General features: G+C 41.1%; 1 protein-coding gene across 5 annotated transcripts; it reads right to left on the reverse strand.

Annotated features, from left to right (window-relative positions):
* Nucleotides 1-227: 227 nt before the first annotated feature.
* On the reverse strand, nt 228-17,807 carry ZNF45 (zinc finger protein 45). Of its 5 annotated transcripts, XM_038528656.1 has the most exons (9): nt 17,573-17,689; nt 14,675-14,760; nt 11,358-11,518; nt 11,201-11,267; nt 10,535-10,629; nt 9,646-9,693; nt 5,793-5,919; nt 4,647-4,742; nt 228-2,815 (listed from the first exon to the last, which is right to left on the reverse strand). In XM_038528656.1, exons 6-9 carry the CDS (start codon nt 9,658-9,660, stop codon nt 990-992), a joined length of 2,064 nt encoding a protein of 687 aa, XP_038384584.1. In that variant the 5' UTR covers nt 9,661-9,693; nt 10,535-10,629; nt 11,201-11,267; nt 11,358-11,518; nt 14,675-14,760; nt 17,573-17,689; the 3' UTR covers nt 228-989. The 5 variants fall into 5 exon arrangements, with proteins under 5 accessions (XP_038384584.1, XP_038384585.1, XP_038384586.1 ...); XM_038528657.1 differs by lacking the exon at nt 10,535-10,629; XM_038528658.1 differs by lacking the exons at nt 11,201-11,267; nt 11,358-11,518.
* Between the last annotated feature and the right edge of the window lie 3,783 nt (nt 17,808-21,590).

Raw genomic sequence — 21,590 nt, forward strand, 5'->3', positions numbered from 1 at the left:
TTTTCATAGATGCCTTGTATCTCACTGAGGAATTTTTAGCATGAATGGATACTGAATTTTGTGTTTTACTTTCCCTCAACCTACTAAAATGATCATATATTTTGATCAAAAGAATCCAGACATAAAAGAACGCATACTGAACCCACATGAAGCTCAAGAAAACAGACAGTCTAATATGAGGTATAGCAATCATACTTGTTGCTGCTGGAGGTGGGAATAACTAGAAATGTACACAAGGAGACATTCTGGTTTAATAGAAATATTGTATATATCGATCTTGGTGATGATGACATAAGTGTATACATTTGTCAAAATTCATGAGGCTATAAGCTTGAGATTTACATGTGTTACTGTCTGCAAATTATACCTCAATAAAGTATTAGCATACAAAAGTGCTGGTCGCAACCCCCTGAAGTGATTTTTGGACCTACTAGCAGGTTGATAAACATTTGTTCACAGGACCTGCAGGGTTGGGAAAATGAGTCTATGTGTCTAACTTAAATGTCCTCCAAGCCTTGCAGAATTCATCTTTTAAGTACATTTCATAGTTCTTAGAGAACTGAATAAAAATTTCAAACATGACCGTTCTCCCTTTCATTCATTTAACATTATTAAATACCTATCATGTGTTAGGCACTAAGAAGACTGAATAGATATGGCAGTCAACAAATCTCTATTCTCTTGGAGCTTGTATTCTAACGGAAGAAATCCTGGCACTTCCAGCTCAACCCTTCAGTGAATTTCAGATCAGATTGGTCCTTCCTAAGCCTCTCCTCTTGTGTAGTATCTGCTAAATGTCAAGGTTCTGAATGAAGTCCTTATGTCGCCACTCTCATGAGGCTTCCCTGCTGTGTGGCCACTCAACCACTGTTGACATGTCAAGCCCTGGCTAAATACTGACTCTTTTATAAGCCAATGCTATGTCTTCTAGGACAGGTCTGATCATTGGACTGTTTCAGCACCCATTTGAGGTATTAGAACATATAATTTTATGGCGCTTCTTTCCTATGTGATTTCTCCGGGGAGAGAAAGTCCTTATCACCCTCATCATCGGCATGTACTCGCTGGTGAATTATAAGACTTGAGCTCCAACTGAAGCCCTTCCCACACTCCTCACATTTGTATGGTTTTTCTCCAGTGTGAACTCTCTGATGGGCTTGAAGGTAGGAGCTCCAGCTGAAGACCTTCCCACACTCCTCACATTTGTACGGTTTCTCTCCAGTGTGGACCCTCTGGTGGGCCTGAAGATAGGATCTCTGTCTGAAACGCTTACCACACACATCACACCGGTATGGCTTCTCTCCTGTGTGGACTCCACGATGAGCCAGAAAATTTGAAGCCCGACAGAATCCTTTCCCACACTCCTCACATTGGTATGGTTTTTCCCCAGTGTGGCACCTCTGATGGGCTTGAAGCTGTGAACCCACACTGAAGCCCTTCCCACACTCTGCACACTGATATGGTTTCTCTCCTGTGTGGACTCTCTGATGCACCTGAAGACTCGAGAACTGACTGAAGGCCTTACCACACTTCTCGCATTTATAGGGTTTCTCTCCGGTGTGGATTCTACAATGAACGTTGAGATCTGAACTCCGGCTGAAGCCCTTCCCACATGTACCACATTTGTATGGTTTTTCTCCGGTGTGGCCTCTTTGATGGGCCAAAAGATTTGAGGCTTGACTGAAGCCTTTCCCACATTCCTCACATTTATAGGGTTTCTCTCCTGTGTGGACTCTAAAATGAATGTTAAAATCTGAGCTACGACTAAAGCCCTTTCCACATGCATCACACTGATACGGTTTCTCTCCAGTGTGGCCTCTCTGATGGTCCAGAAGATTTGAGGCCCGACAGAAGCCCTTCCCACACTCCTCACATTTGTAAGGTTTCTCTCCAGTGTGGCTTACCTGATGTGCCTGAAGGTGTGAACCTACACTGAAGCCTTTTCCACACTCTTCACATTTATAGGGTTTCTCTCCTGTGTGGATTCTACAATGAATGTTAAGGTGTGAGCTATAACTAAAGCCCTTGCCACATGCCTCACATTTGTATGGTTTCTCTCCAGTGTGGATTCGCTGATGAGCCTGCAGTCGTGAACGCCAACTGAAGCCCTTCCCACACTCTTCACATCTATAAGGTTTCTTTCCCATGTGGACTCTCTGGTGGACTTGAAGATATGAACTCTGACTGAAGCTCAGCCCACACTCCTCACATTTATAAGGTTTCTCTAATGTGTGGACTACTGGAGAAGCTTGACAATGTGAGCTTTTCCTGACGTTCCTACCAAATTCCTCATATTTCTGTGGATTCTCTCCAGTGGGGACTCTCTGATGATGGTGAAGATACAACCTCTGTCTGAAACCCTTACACGATACATCATACTTATATGATTTATCTCTGGTATGGACCTTCTGATGGGCTTGGAGGCTTGAAAGCCGACGGAAGGTGTTTTCACATTTTTCACATTTATAGGGCTTCTCTCCTACATGGGCTGTCTGGTTAGTTTGAAGACGAGAGTGATGAATGAAACCTTTTTCACACTCCTCCCCCTGGTAAGGTTTTCCTCCCTTGTGATCTTTGTGAACTTGAAGATGTAAATTCTGATTAAAGCCTTTACCCAACTCCTCATCTTTATAGAGGGCATCACCTTGTTTCTCCAACTGACAGCCATTTCCTTGAATATTTACCATGGGATCTTGGCACAGGGTTAACTCCTTTGTAACCTGTTGCCAGATTTGGGAGCAAAACAGCTCTTCATGTGGCAGGTACTTTAATCCAATTTCCTGAAGAGTCTCCGTGTCATTTAGATTCTTGTCTCCTAAAATGATTAAGAGAATTTAGAGATGAGGCATGTAAACACTTTGTTTAGAGATGTCAAGGCTAGATACTTAGGCCCATACCCTAAGGCTTATCTTGAATCAGGAGAAGACTCCATTTTACTCCATCATCAAAAACCAAGAGGCATTCCACCCAGCTCCCATTCACTACATGTTAATGAGATACATTTAGAATCATACTAAATTTTACATGTGAGGAGCAGGTGGGTGCAGATCAAGAAAAATACTTCCTAGGGAGTCTTTACCAAGAAGAAGCTGCACCTACTAAAAGCCTTGTCTTCTTTGCTAAGCAGGTGTCTGATAAATAGTTTCCACAATTCTGCCTATTGGATGCACATCTGACCCAATGCTCAAAATGTCTAGTAAGACCCTTATAGACAGATGATCAGAAGGTGTCCCCAGGCAATGCTGAAAACCTTTGTTTGAAACTATTTCATTGGAAGTTTATTCCATGTTAGAAGCCTTGAAGAACTAGGTTGGCTGGAAAGAGACATGTTTTTGGGAGAACACATCGTATCACCTAGGTGCTTAAAATTCAGAGTATAAGCAGGGAGTGGTCTTTCACCTCTTACTGGGAAATATTCTTCAGGATGGCAATGGCAGAAAAGGTTTATAGTACAATAAATTATTCTAAAACCTCACAGCAATAAAGTTCCACCCAGGTGGAACCAGATGTGCCCTAGATGTGTTTTTTTTTCTGGATACATACCTACATTCATCCAAAAGCACCTAATAAATTAGAATTAGATTAGAGAATCATGAGGAGGGGGTGCTGTTCTGGACTATGCCTTCATCACATTTCTGTTTATCACTCATTAAATATGTCCACAACTAATGGAAAAAAGTCCATGTAAACCATGATTATCTCATTCAGTCAGCCAACAAGTATTTACAGCATGTCTGTCCTCTACCAAGTCTGTTCTATACACTGAAGATAAAGCAATAAAGAAAACAGAATTTTGGGGCAACTGAGTGGCTCAATAGTTGAGCGTCTGTCTTTGGGTCAGGTTGTGATACCAGGGTCCCAGGATCAAGCTCCACAGTGGGCTTGCTGCAGGGAGTCTGCTTCTCCCTCTGCCTATGTCTCTGCCTGTCTCTGTGTGTCTCTCATGAATAAATAAAAATCTTTAAAAAAAAAAAGAAAATGAAAACAGAATTTCTTCCCTCCTGATAATTATATTCTAGTGGGAATATAGTGAGATAAACAAAAATATATGTTAACATGGTTAAGTAGTGATGAATGCCTAAACACCAAATTGGGCACGGTAAGGAAAGGAGAACGGGGGAAGAAGAAAAGGGGTCATGAACACAGTGGTCATAGGAGGTCTTTCTTATGATGTTATGATTTGAGAAAAAACCTACATGAAGTAAAGGAGGGGCCGAGAGGATGACAGAGAGAAAGAGCACTCATGACAGAAGGAAGAACAAGTAGAGGGTGATGAAGCAGGGCCATGGGTGGCAAGCAGAGTGGCAAAACTGGATGGGACAGACTGACATGGGGGCAAGTGACAAGTCACATGTGCAGAAGGGTGGAGAAATAGCAAGGAGCAGGCAGGTGGGACATCAGGAGCCACTTGAAGTATGTGGCTTTTACTCTCAGTCAGATAAGAAGCTACCGGAGATGGAAACAGAGGACAAGATCTAACACACATAAAAAAGAATCACTTTGAATGGAGAACAACTGTAAAAGTAGCAAATGCAGAGAGGAAGAGGGTGGAAAAGTGCTGCAGGATTCACAGGTGAGACACTGAGTGGTGAGGCAGAGTGATGGAGGAACCAGAAGCATGGCCGATGCAGCCGCATGGCTCTCACCTGAGGCGCTGGGACCCCAGGCTGCCATCTTCACCATCCGAAGCTTTTCTCCCCTCTCTAACTGGAGTATTACATCTGGCGTGAAGGGCTGATGCCCTGTCAAAAGGCAAGGACACACATTTAAAATTACTAAAAATTACTAGAATAACTAACCTAAAAATGTGGCTCTCACCACTGCATCTTTAGGACATCAAAACTAGTGACTTCCAAATAGCCCATCAGAGGACTACGTTTTATGCAAAAATCCAGGATATGAAAAAAAATAAAATTAAATTAAAAAAAAAATCCAGGATATGGAGACATAAGTGTAAATCATTGGAAAGAAAAAAATCATTGAAAAAAAAAAAGGTCTGTTTCTTTCAGACTCTTTCTACCATTTCCCACATGATTTTTAGCAACAGGCTGTAGTTTCTGCCACAATGTGCAGTTATTGCCAAGGGCTCTGTTATTTTCTACTCTATTTTATTTCATTACACAAAGCTGGTACAAGGAGCACCTGGGTGGCTCAATCATTTAAGCACCCAACTCTTGATTTCAGCTCAGGTTATGATCTCAGGGTCATGAGATTGAGCCCTGTGTGCTGAGCATGGAGTCTGCTTGGGATTCTCTCTCTGCCTCTCCCTCTGCTCCTTTCCCCACTTGTGAGTTCTCATTCTCTCTCAAAAATAAAAAATAAAAAATAAAATGTTGGTGTAATGCTCTAAATGTGTGTCATTACCCACTAATCAGAGATGACCACAACTTAAGAAAGGCCAAAAAGGGCACCTGGGTGGCTCAGTTGGTTAGGCATCTGTCCTCAGTTTAGGTCATAATCTCAGGGTCCTGGGATGCATCAGGCTCTGTGCTCAGTGAGGAGTATGCCTACTTCTCTCCTTCTGCCTCTGCTCCTCCCCATTTGTGCTTCTCTCTCTCCCCCTCTGTCTCAAATAAATAAATAAAATCTTTAAAAAAAAAAGAGAGAGAGAGAAAGGCCAAAAATGCATACAGAGGCGGTCATAGTGTCAATTTATGGCTCATTTACAAAACACACTAACGAAGAGAGAAAGACCAGAAAAAATGCCATCCAATTCAAGAGCTCCAAAGCCCCACACATCCAAAGATACAATAAACACCACAGGGTAAAGTTCACAGAGCGCCTGTCCTCACCCACAGAGAGCAGGTTCCTGAAGTTCTCAAGCATCACATCTCCATACAGCTTCCTCTGGGCAGGGTCCAGCAGCCCCAGCTCCTCCTCCGTGAAGATCACGGCCACATCCTTGAATGTCACCGTCTCCTGTAACACCAAGAACACGCAACCTCAGTCTTGTACCTGGTGGCCACTGGGAGAAAGAGCACCGAGAAAACTGGAAAGGATGTATAGGAAGTAGTTCCTGAGTCTAAGAGACAAAAGTCAATTTTACTACAATAAAAATAAACATTTCAAATAATACATACCATATCACATTAGATTTTTTCTTTCCAAAATAAATACCAAAAAGAACAACTTTTAAATAAATATTAGCTTCCTGTCTTAATTATTTTCTTAGAATAACTTCCAAGAAGGAAAAATGGCAATATCAAATATGCCACTTCAAAATTACTATGTAGAATGGCAGGCTTCCTTTTCAACTTTTTCTATATTTTATCCCTCCCCCAAGAGAATAGAAGTAGCAGCCCTGATTCTCTACACCATACACAACACTGAATATAACCAGTGGTTTTAAGTCCTAGGTAATCTGAAAAAGCAACTTATTTTTCATTTTGTACTTACTTGATAATTAACAAGCTATCATATTTTCATATATCATATATCCACTGGCCATCTTTATTTCTTTTATATGTTGCCAGTCAATATTCTTTGCTTATATTCTACTTGGGGGTTTATTTTATGACTTTAAAAATTCTGTTAGAGACTTTGAGCTGTTTTTAAAAATATTATATAAGTGTTATCACCTACATTTTGCTATTGTTCTTATATAGCTTTGTGTACATCATGGTTTCTCAACCTTGACACTACTCACATGGAGGTAACTGTTGTGTGTGGGGGTGGGGTGGGGTGAGGGCTGTCCCATGCACTGTAGGATGTTTAGCAGTATCCGTGGCTTCTATGTGCTAGATGCTGAAGCCTCCCTCAAGTTGTGACACCAGAAATGTTTCCAGACATTACCCAGGGACAAAATTTGCCCATGCTTAAGAATTGCTGATGTACGGGGGACCTGTGTGGCTCAGTGGTTGAATATCTGTCTTCGACTCAGGGCGTGATCCCAGAGTCCTGGGATCAAGTCCCACATTGAGCTCCCTAGAGGGAGCCTGCTTCTCCCTCTACCTATCTCTCTTCCCTCTGTCTGTGTCTCTCATGAATAAACAAATAAAATCTTTAAAAAAATAATTGCTGGTGTACAATACAGTCATAATTTTTCATATGGAAATTGTGTGTTCCTCACTGGAGCCCTGCACAGCCAGGTGCCCTAAATGAGCAACAGAGATCATAAAGAAGGTGTTACCGAAGGGTGACCAACAAGAGGAAGTATGGTCTGCGGTGTCTTCCACGTACTATAGCAGCCAAGCACACAGAAAGGGCTAAGTCCCTGAGAAAAATTATTTTCCCTCACCTCCCTCTTTATCTAACTAAAACTCCTAGGAGACTTTTTTGGATCAGTTTAACCTTTGGAGTTTTCTAACATGCTTTAATCCTGTTTCTTTGTAGTTAACATGCAGGGATGACCAAGGACTGCCTCTTAAGGTTGATCGGAAACCAAAGGCAGTAAGAAAAGCATCGGTATGTCTTCCTGAACTACTAGGCTTTTAAAATTAAGAACATTATTACTTTGATAAAAATAAATCAATATGTAAATTAAAAATATAAATCAGGGGCGCCTGGGTGGTTCAGCCGGTTAAGTGTCTGCCTTTTACTCAGGTCATGATTTCAGTGTCTTGGGATCCAGTCCCACATCGGGCTCCCTGCTCAGTGGGGAGTCTGCTTCTCCCTCTCCCTCTGCCTCTCATGTTCACTCTCTTGCTCTCTCCCTCTTGCTCCCTCCAATAAATAAATAAAATCTGGGATCCCTGGGTGGCGCAGCGGTTTGGCGCCTGCCTTTGGCCCAGGGCGCGATCCTGGAGACCCGGGATCGAATCCCACATCGGGCTCCCGGTGCATGGAGCCTGCTTCTCCCTCTGCCTGTGTCTCTGCCTCTCTCTCTCTCTCTGTGACTATCATAAATAAATAAAAATTAAAAAATAAATAAATAAATAAATAAATAAATAAATAAATAACATCTTTAAATAAATAAATAAATAAATAAATATCCGTAAATACCACACACATGATAGGACTGAGACATAGGTTAGAAAGAATCTAGCTTTGGGGGTGCCTGGGTGGCTCAGTCAATTAAGCATCTGGCTCTTGGCTGTGGCTCAGATCATGATCTCAGGGTCGTGAGATTGAGCCCTGTGTCTGGCTCCTCACTCACTGTAGCATCTGCTTGAGATTGTCTTTCTCCCTCTTCCTCTGCCCCTCCTGCTCTTTCTCTCTAAAATAAATAAATATTTTTTAAAAAGAATCTAGTTTTCTTATGGGAAAATATGAACGAATATTCTCTCTCTGTGATACATCGATTATACCTGACGGCATTATGCCATATCAGAGTGTTCTATGTACAAAATCCCCAAGATACTGCATATCAAGTGTACTTTTTTTATTTCGATTCCTAAAACATTAAGAACAAAGAAGAGCAAACTCCTCCAAATTCCTTTTTAAGGAAAATGGTTGTTAGGAAAACTGTTAGTAAAATATATTTTAAAAATTATGTCAAAAACAGAATTTGTTACTATTTCACTTTCCTGGTTTTATTTTTTTCTTCACTATTTTTTAATTTAAATGCAATTAGCCAATATACAGTAGTACAACATTAGGTTCAGATGCAGTGTTAAATAATTTATCAGTTGCGTATAATACCCAGTGCTTACTAGCCATTAAGGAGGGCACATGATGTGATGAGTGATGGTTTTATTATTTGTTTTTTAAGATAATATTTATTCATGAGAGAGACAGAGAGAGAGGCAAGACACAAGCAGAGGGAGAAGCAGGCTCCCTGTGGGAGCCCGATGTAGCACTTGATCCCAGGACCCCAGGATCATGACCTGAGCCAAAGGGAGACCCTCAACCACTGAGCCGCCCAGGCATCCTGGGTTTTATTATTTTTTAAGCTTTTATTTAAACTCCAGTTAGTTAAAATACAGTGTAATATTAATTTCAAGTGTACTATATAGTGATTCACCATTTCCTTGCAACACCTGGTGCTCGTTACAACAATGTTCAACACAGTAAAAATTCTAAATTACCTAAATGTCTACGAATGGGGCAAAAGTTAAGACACATCCATAGAGTACATCAATTCAAGGGAATATGATGTAGCCATTAAATATGTAGGGAATAGAATATCAATTAATTAGGAAAGGCATAATTTGAAAATTTTAACTATATTTTATTTTTTTAATGTTCTTTATTTATTTATTCATGAGATACACAGAGAGAGGGAGAGAGAGGCAGAGACACAGGCAGAGGGAGAAGCAGGCTCCATGCAGGGAGCCCAACGTGGGACTCGATCCCAGGTCTCCAGGATCACGTGCTGGGCCAAAGGCAGAAGCTAAACCGCTGAGCCACCCAGGGATCCCCTGAAAATTTTAACTATAGAACTATTACAAATATACAGTTATGAATGCATATGAGGGAAAGAATGTGGGAAAATGAAAACTTTTTATAATAAGGAAAACAGTAGTAAAGTGGGAGGAGGTTTTTCGTAACTGCTATTCACTTTTCTCCTCTATTTTATTTATGAAACTATAAAAGGTGATAAAATTAAATAACAATAATTAAACTACACTAAAATAAAAAGTCGTGATCCTCTGGTAACAAGAGTTTTTGAAATGCTTACTATTCTGTTTAATCATTTTCAAGAATGCATCTAGTCACTGAGAAATGAAACAACGGTTTAAAATCTAGAAAGGAAGCCCAACTCACCTTGAACTTGGTCATTCTGTTCTTCTCCTTCCAGGGAAGGGCTGAGTCCTGAGAAGGTACGAAAGGGGAAGGAGAAAAGAAAGCGATCAGAGTAGAGCCAAGACTGTTGTTAACCCATTATGGCTAACGTATACTCATTACCCGTATTTCATGCTTTACATAAAATATCAATGGTGCCCTTTTCATGGGCTTGATGAGCAGAGCATGGGGGGGGATTCCTGAGACCACTGACCCCTTCAGCGGAGAGCCTCTACACAGTGAACAACCTGCCCAACTACATATGGTGGCTCTAACTCAAGTTCTCCTCGTTGCTTTTAGGGTAGGAATCTGATTCTAGGGAGGGTGAACATACAGAGTAAAGTACCCGGGTTGAAAGAGTAATCTCTAGGGCCAAATGTTTTAGGTCTATGGTACTGCTACTTATTTGCTGTGAAATCTTCTGACAAATTGTTGATACATCTGTGTCTCAGGGACACCTAGGTGGCCCAGCAGTTGAGTGTCTGCTTTTGGCTCAGGGCGTGAATCCAGGGTCCAGGATTGAGTCCCACACTGGGCTCCTTGCAGGGAGCCTGCTTCTCCCTCTACCTATGTCTCTGCCTCTCTCTCTGAGTCTCTTAAAATAAAATCTTTAAAAATCTCCATGCCTCAATTCTTTCATCTGTAGAAATGGAGGGATTAGCAATGTCTACTTCATAGGATGGTTTTCAGAATGAAATCAGAAGGCAGAGAGCACAGAGAACACTTTCAGGGTATCTTATTTCTTAGTAGCTATAGAAAAGCACATAATATTCACTAACATAAAACCTGTCCTCATAAATGTTTTTTTTTTCATAAATGGTTTTTATCTATGAAGGCTTTAGAGACCATCACTCCATCATATGAAAATCACCTTTAACTTCTGAAATATGTTATTCTCTCTGGTCTGTCATACTTAACATGATGTCTTTGCAGTAATATTTAAGGTTACAAGGATGACTTGTTTTCCTGTGTAAAATAAACATAAAATTTACCCTTTTAACCATTTGTAAGTGTACAGTTCATTACACTTAAGTGCATTCCTACTGCTGTGCAATCATCACTACCATCCATCTCCAGAACTTTTTCGCCATCCCCAACTAAAACTATACCCATAAAACCACAGCTCCCCATAACCCTTCTCCTCAGCCCCCAATAGTCACTATTCTACTTTCTCTCTCTGTCAATTTAACTATACGGACAACTGTGGGTTTTGTCATTGTTGTTGTTTTTCACAGGCAACTGTTTTTTAAAAGATATATAATCTTGCCCAAACTACTCTGTTAACAGCAGGGCATTGAAAAGACTATCATGAAGATGAAGAAAAATTAATAAAAAACCTGTGACGCGGCCAGATTTATTTACCCATAAGTTGGGTAATCAGTTTGTCATTCAGACTAACGAGCTACAGTAATCATAGGAAGTGATTAAAAACAACAAAAACAGCAACACAGTTGGCATTCAGTGAGCACCAAGTATGTGTCAGGGGCCTCACAAAGCACAGGACACACACTGTTTCCAGAAGGTCCTGCCCACTTACTTGTGAAGAAGCTACAGTGGTACTAGTTGTGTGACTCTGATCCAATCACCTACACCTCTGTTCTCAGCTATAACAAGGAGATAATGACAGAATTTCAGTCATAGGATTACTGTGGGGGAATAAATGAGCTAATCCATGCAATGCCCCGGCACTATACCTGGCATTTTTAGGAAGTTCTCAATCAATGATGATGAGGACTGTTGTTCCTATTTAAGAGATGAGGAAGCTGGGACTTGGGGAGGTCACAACACATGGGTGGAATTGGAATCCAGCTCTCACATTGAAATCGGTATTCTAGATCTTGTCTCTCTGCTGCTTCTAAAGACACAAATATGCAGATGGGACTCTGAGGTCTCAGAGAAGGAGAAACAAGAGCTGAGGACCAGGGATGATAGACACAGAACCAGGGAGAGGACTCTAAAGCCAAAGGATCTGCTTCAGGGAGAAAAGAATAGAATTGTGAAGGGTGTAGGCTCTGGAATCAGACCACCAGGTTGTGAATCCTGGCATTCCCAACTTGCTAATACTTTGTGTCTCTAATTCCAATCTATAAATTGGGAGATAATAATGATAATGACAACAATAATATTACCAACCTCAGGGGAAGGGTAGTAGGTCTAAGTGACTGTATGTCAAACATGTAGGACAGCGTCCAGCAGCTTAAATATTCAATACAAGTTACCTGTATGGCTGCTTTACAAGGAATAGCCAAGGAACCCTTTACTTGGGGTGGCTGCAGCTGCATATTGCTTGACAAGCTGAGTGTGGGCAAGATTCCAGAGACCACACTCCCTCCAGCTGAAAGCCCTGGGCAGTGAGCGACCTGCCCAACCACACTGGTGGCCTGAATACATGTTCTCCTTGTTGCTCTCATACTAGGATTCTGATTCTCAGGAGGGTAGAAACAATACAATACAATAATACTCAGGCTAAGGGATTATTGTTGGTTAATTGTTGGTTAATTTATTACTTATTAGTTCATTACTATTAGTTATCTCTCCATCTTTAGATAAAAGAACCCTCATACTGAAAAGGGCAATGGAAAGCTTCCCAATCTTGGAAAAAACACCCTTTGGGATTTATGATTCATTTTGTTCTGACTCTTATTTGTCCTATGATTTCTGCTCAGTAAGAGTATTCTGCAGGGAGAGCTCTTCATCACCTCTGGGGGATAACTGGTAAATCGATCTTGTAATTAATACCTACTCAGCTTTATATCTCAAGCACCTGAAACAGTATGTTGTGTAACAGAAACTGCTCAGGAGACACCCAGTGTCAGTGTCTTGACACTTGACCTACCCTCCAGATATTTTCAGACAGACTAAAAACTTGAGGTTTTCAGGCACCTGGGTGGCTCAGCAGTTGAGAGTCTGCCTTTGGCTCAGGGGTCCTAGGATCAAATCCCTGCATCAGGCTCCCCATGGGGAGCTTGCTTCTTCCTCTGGCTATGTCTCTGCCTCTCTGTGTCATTCATGAATAAATAAATAAAATATTTAAAATATATATATTTCTTATTTAACCCCATATATCCAAAATAATACCAATTCAACCTGCAATCAACATAAAAATTACTGAGAGATGTTACATTCCTTTTTGTCATACTAGTCTTTGAAATCCATTGTGTGTCTTACACTCACAGTACATCTCAATTAGCACTAGCCATATTTCAAGTACTCATTTGTCACATGTGCCTGATGGCTACCATATTGGATAGTGATGACTTGAACCTTTTTAAAGCAATAGAGACCATACAACCACACCTCAGAGACTCTCTGGGTTCAAAGGACAGCAAATCAGCCTTAGTTCTACATTTAACCAACGGCTATTACTGAAACTATTAATTTTTCAATTGAATGATAGAATTGAAGCAGTGAAAACAGCAGGCAGGTGAAACAAAAAAGAATACCTTAAAATCTTCTGCTGTTTTAATAACTTGCTACGTTTTTCCTATCTCATAGCTACCCATAACAGGAAAAGGACAACTTTAGTCTATAATACACAGATGATTAACAACGTGCCAGGCACTATTTCAAGCACTCTCTTTTTAAAAAAGATTTTATTTATTTATTTGAGACAGAGTGAGAGAGAGAACATGAGAGGGGTGAGGGGCAGAGGGAGAAGCAGGCTCCCCACTGAGTAGGGAGCCCAACTCAGGGCCCGATCCCAGGACCCCAGGATTATGACATGAGCTGAAGGCAAAGGCTTAACAGACTGAGTCACCCAGGCAGCCCTACTTCAAGCACTTTACATAGCATATCTCTTAAAAAAATGATATATATATATATATATATATATGCATATATATATATATAAATAATGTATTTATTCATGAGAGACAGAGGCAGAGAGAAAGGCAGAGACACAGGCAGAGGAAGAAGCAGGGTCCACACAGGGACCCCGACGTGGGGCTCGATCCTGGGTCTCCAGGATCACTCCCTGGGCCAAAGGCAGCGCTAAACCGCTGAGCCACCTGGGCTGCCCCATAGCATATCTTTTAATCTTCACAAAAATTTTAGGAGGTAGGTACTGAGAGCCCTACCTGGACAGGTAGGAAAACTGAAGAACAGACAAGTTAAATAATTTGCCCAAGGTCATCCAGTGGAAGAGTGCTAGAGCCAGGTTTCAAATGTAGCTGCTCAAGTTCGATCCTGTTCTGCACCCTGCTGACTGTGCCAACAGTCATTTGTCTCTGCCGGTCTTTCTTTTTTTTTTCTTTTAAAGAAAAGAAGAGAGAGAGGCAGAGACATAGGCAGAAGAAGAAGCAGGCTTCTGTAGGGAGCCTGATACGGGGATTGGATCCTAGGACCCTGGGATCAGACCTGAGCCAAAGGCAGATGCTCAACCACAGAGCCACCCAGGTGCCCCTGTCTCTTCCTTATTTTTATTTTATTTTATTTTTTTTTAAGATTTTATTTATTTATTCATGAGAGACACAGAGAGAGAGGCAGAGACACAGGCAGAGAGGGAGAAGCAGGCTTCCTGTGGGGAGCCTGATGCAGGGATTGGATCCTAGGACTCTGGGATCAGACCTAAGCCAAAGGCAGATGCTCAACCACAGAGCCACCCAGGCACCCCTATCTCTTCCTTTTTAAAAGGCGAACAATAATAGCATTGTTATGAAAAATAAATATATGAGTACATGTAAAGCATTGGAACTTCTCCAGGTTGTTAGAGGTGCCCAACAAGTTAGCTCTTCTCATCATTCCCATTATGACCTCCATGCAATAAGCAAAAAAATGAAACATCAGCATCAACTTGTTTTTATGGAGATTTGTTTTAGATCATGACATATTATGCATAATTGTACATCAACGTCTGAATACTCTAAAAACGTTGGTATAATCTGCAGCCCACCACACGTGAGATAAAAGACAATGAATGTAGATGTTATCTTCTATTAGAATTATCTTTCTATTTTGCTCCCTCATCCCAGGCTGTGGCTCCCTTTTGGAGAGCTACATGAATCCCACTTACTGACTGAATAACTCTTCTTGGCCAACCCCTCGGTTGCTGCTAGGCACTCTAAAAAGAATATGATGAGGTCCAGGAAACAGTGGTCCCTGCAGCCAACAGGAGAGACAAAAGAAATCAGTTACATGCCAGTGGCAAGAGCAACTCCGAAGAAGGAAAGACAATCCATCATCTTGCCTAATTGCAACTCTTTCTAACTTTCTCCTATGAGTAACATTCTTCTAGTTCCCAAGAGTGAAAACCTTAGAGTTGCTGCCAACATCTCTTTGATGGACTGAATTATGACCCCCCCTAAAACTTTTATGTTGAAGTTCTAAACCCCAGTTCCTCGAATGTGATTATATTTGGACATAGGGCATTTAAAGAGGTGATTAACTTAAAATAAGTTCTTTAGGGTGGGCCCTAAGCCAATCTGATTGATGTCTAGTGAGAGGAAATCTAGACACCCAAGGGCTAGGGTATTTTGTTACACTAGTCCTGACATATTAACACAATCTCCTTTCCACTGGTTTTCACATATAAATAATTTGTGATAGTTTTTCAGTCCCACCAACTCAACATCTTGGGTTTGCTTTAAAATAGTCAAGGAGAAGGGCACCTGCATGGCTAAGTTAGCTAAGTGTCTGCCATCAGCTCAAGTCGTGATCCTGGGATAGAGCTCCACATGGGCTGCCTGTCCTTCCTTCTCCCTCTCCCTCTGCTCCTTCCTCCCACTTATTCCACATTATTCTCTCATGTGCTCTCACATGCTCTCTCAAATAAATTAAAATAAAATAAAAATACTCAAGGATAGGGGCACCTGGATAGCTCAGTCCGTTTAAGTGTTCAACTCTTGGTTTCTGCTCAGGTCACAATCTCAGGGTCCTGGGATCGAGTCCCATATCAGATCTGCACCTAGCCCAGCATCTGCTAGAGAATCTCTCTCTCCCTCTACTCCTCCCCCTGCTGGTTCTCACTCCCTCTCTCTAAAATAAATAATAATAAATAAATAAAAGCTTTTAAAATAGGAGAAATAGATATATGGAGAGTAGAGAAGCAACAAAATTAGCAATGATTAAATCAGGGTGATTGTTACAAAGGAGTTCATTACATTTTATTTTGGATACGTATGGAAAATTCTACAGCAAAGAATTTAGGGAGGAACTATGAATATTGAGAGAAGAATGTCATAAAATAAATAAATACACATTTAAACCATCTATATTCTAGTATTGGCAGTTATTCTGAATGCTTTTTTAAATGTATTTCTATATTTTCTGAATTCTTTACAATGAGTGTGTATATCTTCCATAATGGGAATAGAATTATATTATCTGGAATAAAATAAAAAGAGAATGCTTCCAAAATTGTATAAAGAACTCCAGACTCATGAATCCTGCTTTCAAAATATTCTACAATAGGGGCACCTGGGTGGTTCAGTGGTTGAGCATCTGCCTTTGGCTCAGATTGTGATCCCAGGGTCCTGGGATGGAGCACCGCATCAAGCTCTCCATGGGGAGTCTGCTTCTCCCTCTGTATATGTCTCTGCCTCTCTCTGTGTGTCTCTCATGAATAAATTAATAAAATCTTTAAAAAACAAACTACTCTACAATAAAAATTCCAACCTGCCTCCATAATTTGATCCCAAATCACTCCTCTGCAGCCAGTTTCCTATGGTTAAATATTTATACCGTTTATTTTTCTATTATGTTTCCTAATTCCAATTTGGGGACTTTAAACTTTGGGACCAAGGATATGCACACACATAAAGAACACACACCCTGGACTCAAATCCACTTCCTCCACTAGCACTGTAACATAGAACATGTAATTTTTGCTCCTTTGCCTCCACCTGTAAAACAGAGGCGGTAACAGTATTCACCTCACAGGGCTCTGTGAAGACTAGAAATGTTCATTGTTATAAAACCCTCAGGACGATGCTTAGCACTCAAGGTTGTAAACATTACGACTATCACTCATGCCCTGTACCTATTCTACATATTTCCCCAATTATTTAACATTTGCTAATGAATGAAATACCTCTACCACCGCAGAAAAGGAAGACAAAAGCCTAAGTACAGTCACAGTGGGGCTCTGCTGCCAGGAGCCCTCTTTCAGAAGTCAGGACAGGGGGCGCCCAGGCGGCTCAGTGGTTGAGCATCTTCTTTCAGCTCAGGTCCTGATCCCAGGGTCCTGGGATTAGTCCCACATCGGGCTCCCTATGGGGAGCCTGCTTCTCCCTCTGCCTGTGTCTCTGCCTCTCTCTGTGTGTCTCTTATGAATAAATAAATAAAATCTTAAAAAAAAAAAAAAAAGGAATCAGGACAGGAGGAAGAAAGGAGTCTGAGATACTACAATCCTGTCTGTGGCCCTAGAAAAACCACAAAAGGTATCTATGGCTGATGCTCTCTTTCTCTAAAAAACGAATCAGAAGTAGTCCAGGCACAGCCCCTTTCGTGCACTGAGAATAGCCAGCGGTACTTGGAAGAGGCTGCAAAGAGGTAACTTTTCTGATGATGACACACGTCTGAACTGTTCTCAACATTTCACTTGTCCTATACCGTTAATTCCCAAGGCAAATGTATGCGGTAGGTAATATCCCCGTTTCCAGAAAAGGAAACTGAGGCACAGAAAGATTAAGTTGCAGAAGTGACGGAGCGTGTGGAAGGTGAGGGGACGGCGAGCTGGGCAGCAAGAGCCCCGAGACCCTCGACCTCCGCGGAGCCGGGTCCGCCTCCCAGCCCGAGACCCCGAACCGCTCCGTAGGACTCGGGCGAGGGGAAGGCAAGCTGCCGCCCCGTCCCTTAATCTCGCTGCCACTGGCCGAGACTTTCCCTCCCTGTCACCCAGGGCCCGGCGCGCCGGATCCCACGACCAGACCAAAAACTTAAAAGAGGTCGTGGGGTCCCGGGAATCACTCACCTCCCAGAAAGAGCCCGAAGGCCGCGATCTTAACCTTCCGCAGCGGAAATACCTCCGACTACGCGGGGCTCCTGGACTACATTTCCCAGCATTCCCCAGAGGCCCCCGAGTCGCTGTCCCGCACCCCGCGACGGCCTGAATCCAATTTCCTGGAGTCCACGAAAGGAGAGGGGTTTGCATTCTTGTCGTCCGGTGGCCGAAATGCCTCCGAACACGCAGAGCACTGTATTATATTCTATTTCTTCAGCACAGCAAATAGATTTGAGCTCTCCGGTAGCGGAAGTGCCCCAATGCCTGAAAGCGACTGGACTACACATCCCAGAATCCTCTGTATGCGTGAGCTTCCCGCCTACCTGCAATTTGTCTTTTGAATTAGCAGGTGGAGTCTAAATAAGCTCTTGGATGCTGTGGAACTGGACTTGTATTTTTCTTTTCTTTTTTTTTTTTTTTTCTTTCTCACGGCTGCCTTTCACATGCAACATAGTTGGAAACAGAAAAAAAAAAGGAAAATAATTACAAAGGCTGCTATGTGTTAGGTAAAAAAAAAAAAAAGAGAGAGATCATAAAAGGGGCAGACTGAGCTGCACTGAACAAGCCTACTTTATTACATGGACCTGACTTCACCTATGACCAAGAACCCATTAAAAAGGAGATATAACAAGGGACGCCTGGGTAGCTCAGTCAGTCGAGCATCTCATTCTTGGTTAGGATTCAGGTTATTGTCTTGGAGTCTTGGGACCAGGCTGTGTGCTCACCATGGAGTCAGCTTGAGATCCTCTCTCTTCCTTTAATTCTTCTCCTTCCCTTGCTCATGCACTTACTCTAAAAAAATTAAAGTAATATAGTTTAAAAAAAAAGGATATGCAACCATCCAGCAGGATATAAAACAGAAGGAGCAAAATTCTCTGCTTTTCCTTGGCTGTAGGAATTTTTTTCTTGCATTGACATGGGATTGGAGAAAATATAGAATAGGGTCCACCCTATACAATATTTTTAAAAAAATCTTTGAGGGGCACCCAAGTGGCTTAGTTAAGTGTTTGCCTTTGGCTCAAGTCTCTCAGGGTCCTGAGATTAAGCCCTGCCTTAGGCTCCCTGCTCAGAAGGGAGTTGGCTTCTCTCTCTTTCTCGGTCCAGCCCCCCTGCCCTCCCACCTTGGCTCAAATAATAAAATCTTTTTAAAAAATCTTCTTTGGGAATATTACTCAGCCATTAGAAAGGATGAATACCCACCATTTGCTTCTTCGTGGATAGAACTGGAGGGTATTATGCCGAATGAAGTCAGTCAATCGGAGAAGGACAATGAACATTATATGGCTTCATTCATTCGAGGAATATAAAAAATAGTGAAAGGGATTAAAGGGGAAAGGAAAGAAAATGAGTGGGAAATATCAGAGAGGGTGACAGAACATGAGAGACTCCTAACTCTGGGAAACGAACAAGGGGTGGTGGAAGGGGAGGTGGGGTGGATGGGGTGACTGGGTGACGGGCACTGAGAAGGGCACTTGATGGGATGAGCACTGGGTTTTATATGTTGGCAAATAGAACTCCAATAAAAAATATACACAAAAATAAATAAATAAAATTTAAAAATCTCTTTGAGTTCAAATTAAGGAATCATATTTTTGCTCTTTTTAATTGAAATATAATTGACTTATACATTGCATAAGTTTGATATGTTGATTTGATACATTTACATATTGCAATATGATTAGTGCCTTAGCTTCAGGTAACACTAGTACCACCTCCCTTAATCATTTCTTTGTTGTGGTGAAAACAAGATCTAGTCTCATAGCAATTTTTAAGTTTATAATACAGTATTGTTGATTACAATATGCTATGCATTAGCTCCATAGGATTTATTCTATTTCCAAATTTGTACCCTTAAACAGCATATCCCCAATTGCTCCTCCCCATGCTGTGGTAACCATCATTCTAGTCTCTGCTTTTACAAGTTCGCCCTTTTTAGATTCCACATGAGATAGCATACAGTATTTGTCTTTCTTTGACCTATCTCACTTAGCATAATGCCTTCAAGGCTGCCATCCATGTTGTCTCAAACAGCAGCATTTCCTTCGCTCTTATGGTTGAATAATTTCCACTGTATGTATACTACAAATTCTTCATTTATCCATTCATTGACATTTAGGTTGTTTCCCTATTTTGGCTATTTTAAATAATGCTGCAGTAAACATGGGAGTAAGTGCATGTATTTCTTCAAACTCCCATTTTCATTTCCTTTGATTCTATCTCCAGATATAGTAGAACTGCTTTATCATATGGTAATTCTATTTTTTATTTTTTTAGAGACCTCTATACTGATTTCCACAGTGGCTGAATCAGTTTAAATTCTCACCAGCAGTGTTCAAGGGTTCTCTTACCTCCAGATCTTCACCAACACTCATTATCGCCTGTCTTCTTTGTGGTAGCCATTCTAACAGGTGTGAGGTGATATCTCACTGTGGTTTTGATTTGTATTTGCCTGATAATTAGCAATGTTGAGAACCTTTTTATGTACGTTGGCCATTTAGATCACTTCTTTGGAAAAATGTATGTTCGTTCCTCTGCCCATTTTTAAAAATTGTATTATTTGGTTTTTGTTGTTATTGAGTTGTATGAGTTTTTATATTTTAATATATATATATATATTAACTCCTTATCTGATGTAGGATTTCCAAATATTTTCTCCCATTCCATAAATTTCCTTTTCATCTTTAAAAAAATTATTTCTTGGGGCGCCTGGATGGCTCACCCGGTTAAGCATCTGCCTTCAGCTCAGGTCATGATCCCGTGATCCTGGGATCAACCCCTGCGTTGGGCTCCCTGTTCAGTGGGGAGCCTGCTTCTCCCCCTCCTCCTGGCTTGTTATCTCTCACTATCTCTTTCTATCTCAAATAAATAAAAACAATCTCTAAAATTATTTCTTTTGCTGTGCAGAGGCTTTCTAGTTTTAAATTTCTTCTCAAGCTTTTATTTAACTTCCAGGTAACATACTGTATAATGTTAGTTTCAAGTGTAGAATTCAGTGATTCATCACTTACATACAACACTTTGTGCTCATCACAAGTGCCCTCCTTAATACCCATCACCTATTTAACCCATCCCCCATGCCCATTCTCCTCCAGTAACCTACAATTTGTTCTCTATAGTTAAGATTCTATTTCTTGGCTTGCCTTTTGCCCCATCATGTTCATTTGTTTTGCTTCTTAAATTCCACATATTAGTGAAATCATATGGTACTTGTCTTTTGCTGATGTGTAGAGGCTTTTTAGATAGACATAACCCCACTTGTTGATTTTTGCTTTTGTTGCCTGTGCTCTTGGTGTCATATCCAAAAAATCATTGCCTATTCCAATGTCAAGGAGTTTCTTCCCAATGTTTTTCTCTGGGAGTTTTATGGTATCAGGTTTTATGTTCAAGGTTTTATTCCATTTTGAGTTAATTTTTGTGAGTAGTGTATAACAGAGGTCCAATTTCATTTTTCTGCATGTGGTTATCCAGTTTTCCCAACACCATTTTTTGACTATCCTCTCTCTATTGAGTGCTCTTTGATCCTTTGTTAAATATTTGTTGACTATTTATGCAGGGGTTTATTTCTGAGCTCTCAATTTTGTTCCATTGTATCTACTTTTATGTCAGGACCATGCTGTCTTAATTACTATAGCTTTGTAGGACAGTTTGAAATTAGGAAGTGTGGATACCTCCAGATTTATTCTTCTTTATCCTAATTGCTCTGGCTATTAGGCATCTTTTATGCTTTCAATTTAAAATTTTAGGATTATGGGCAGCCCCGGTGGCGCAGCGGTTTAGTGCCGCCTGCAGCCCAGGGTGTGATCCTGGAGGCCCTGGATGGAATCCCACGTCGGGCTCCCTGCCTGGAGCTTGCTTCTCCCTCTGCCTGTGTTTCTGCCTCTCTCTCTCTCTCTGTGTCTCTATGAATAAATAAAATAAAAAATCTTAAAAATTTTAGGATAATTTATTTCTATTTCTGTGAAATACGCCACTAGAATTTTGACTGGGT

This window comes from Canis lupus, chromosome 1 (assembly GCF_011100685.1).
Source record: "Canis lupus familiaris isolate Mischka breed German Shepherd chromosome 1, alternate assembly UU_Cfam_GSD_1.0, whole genome shotgun sequence".
Lineage (NCBI taxonomy): Eukaryota > Metazoa > Chordata > Mammalia > Carnivora > Canidae > Canis > Canis lupus.

Excerpts from the sequence above, each read along its gene's own strand:
- ZNF45 (XM_038528654.1), bottom strand. The coding sequence starts at position 17,752 with ATGCAAACCCCTCTCCTTTCGTGGACTCCAGGAAATTGGATTCAGGCC. Across the intron at positions 9,694-17,572 it reads CTTCGGGCTCTTTCTGGGAG|GACTCAGCCCTTCCCTGGAA; the intron begins GTGAGTGATTCC and ends GTACCTTCTCAG. Across the intron at positions 2,816-4,646 it reads CTGGGGTCCCAGCGCCTCAG|GAGACAAGAATCTAAATGAC; the intron begins GTGAGAGCCATG and ends TAATCATTTTAG.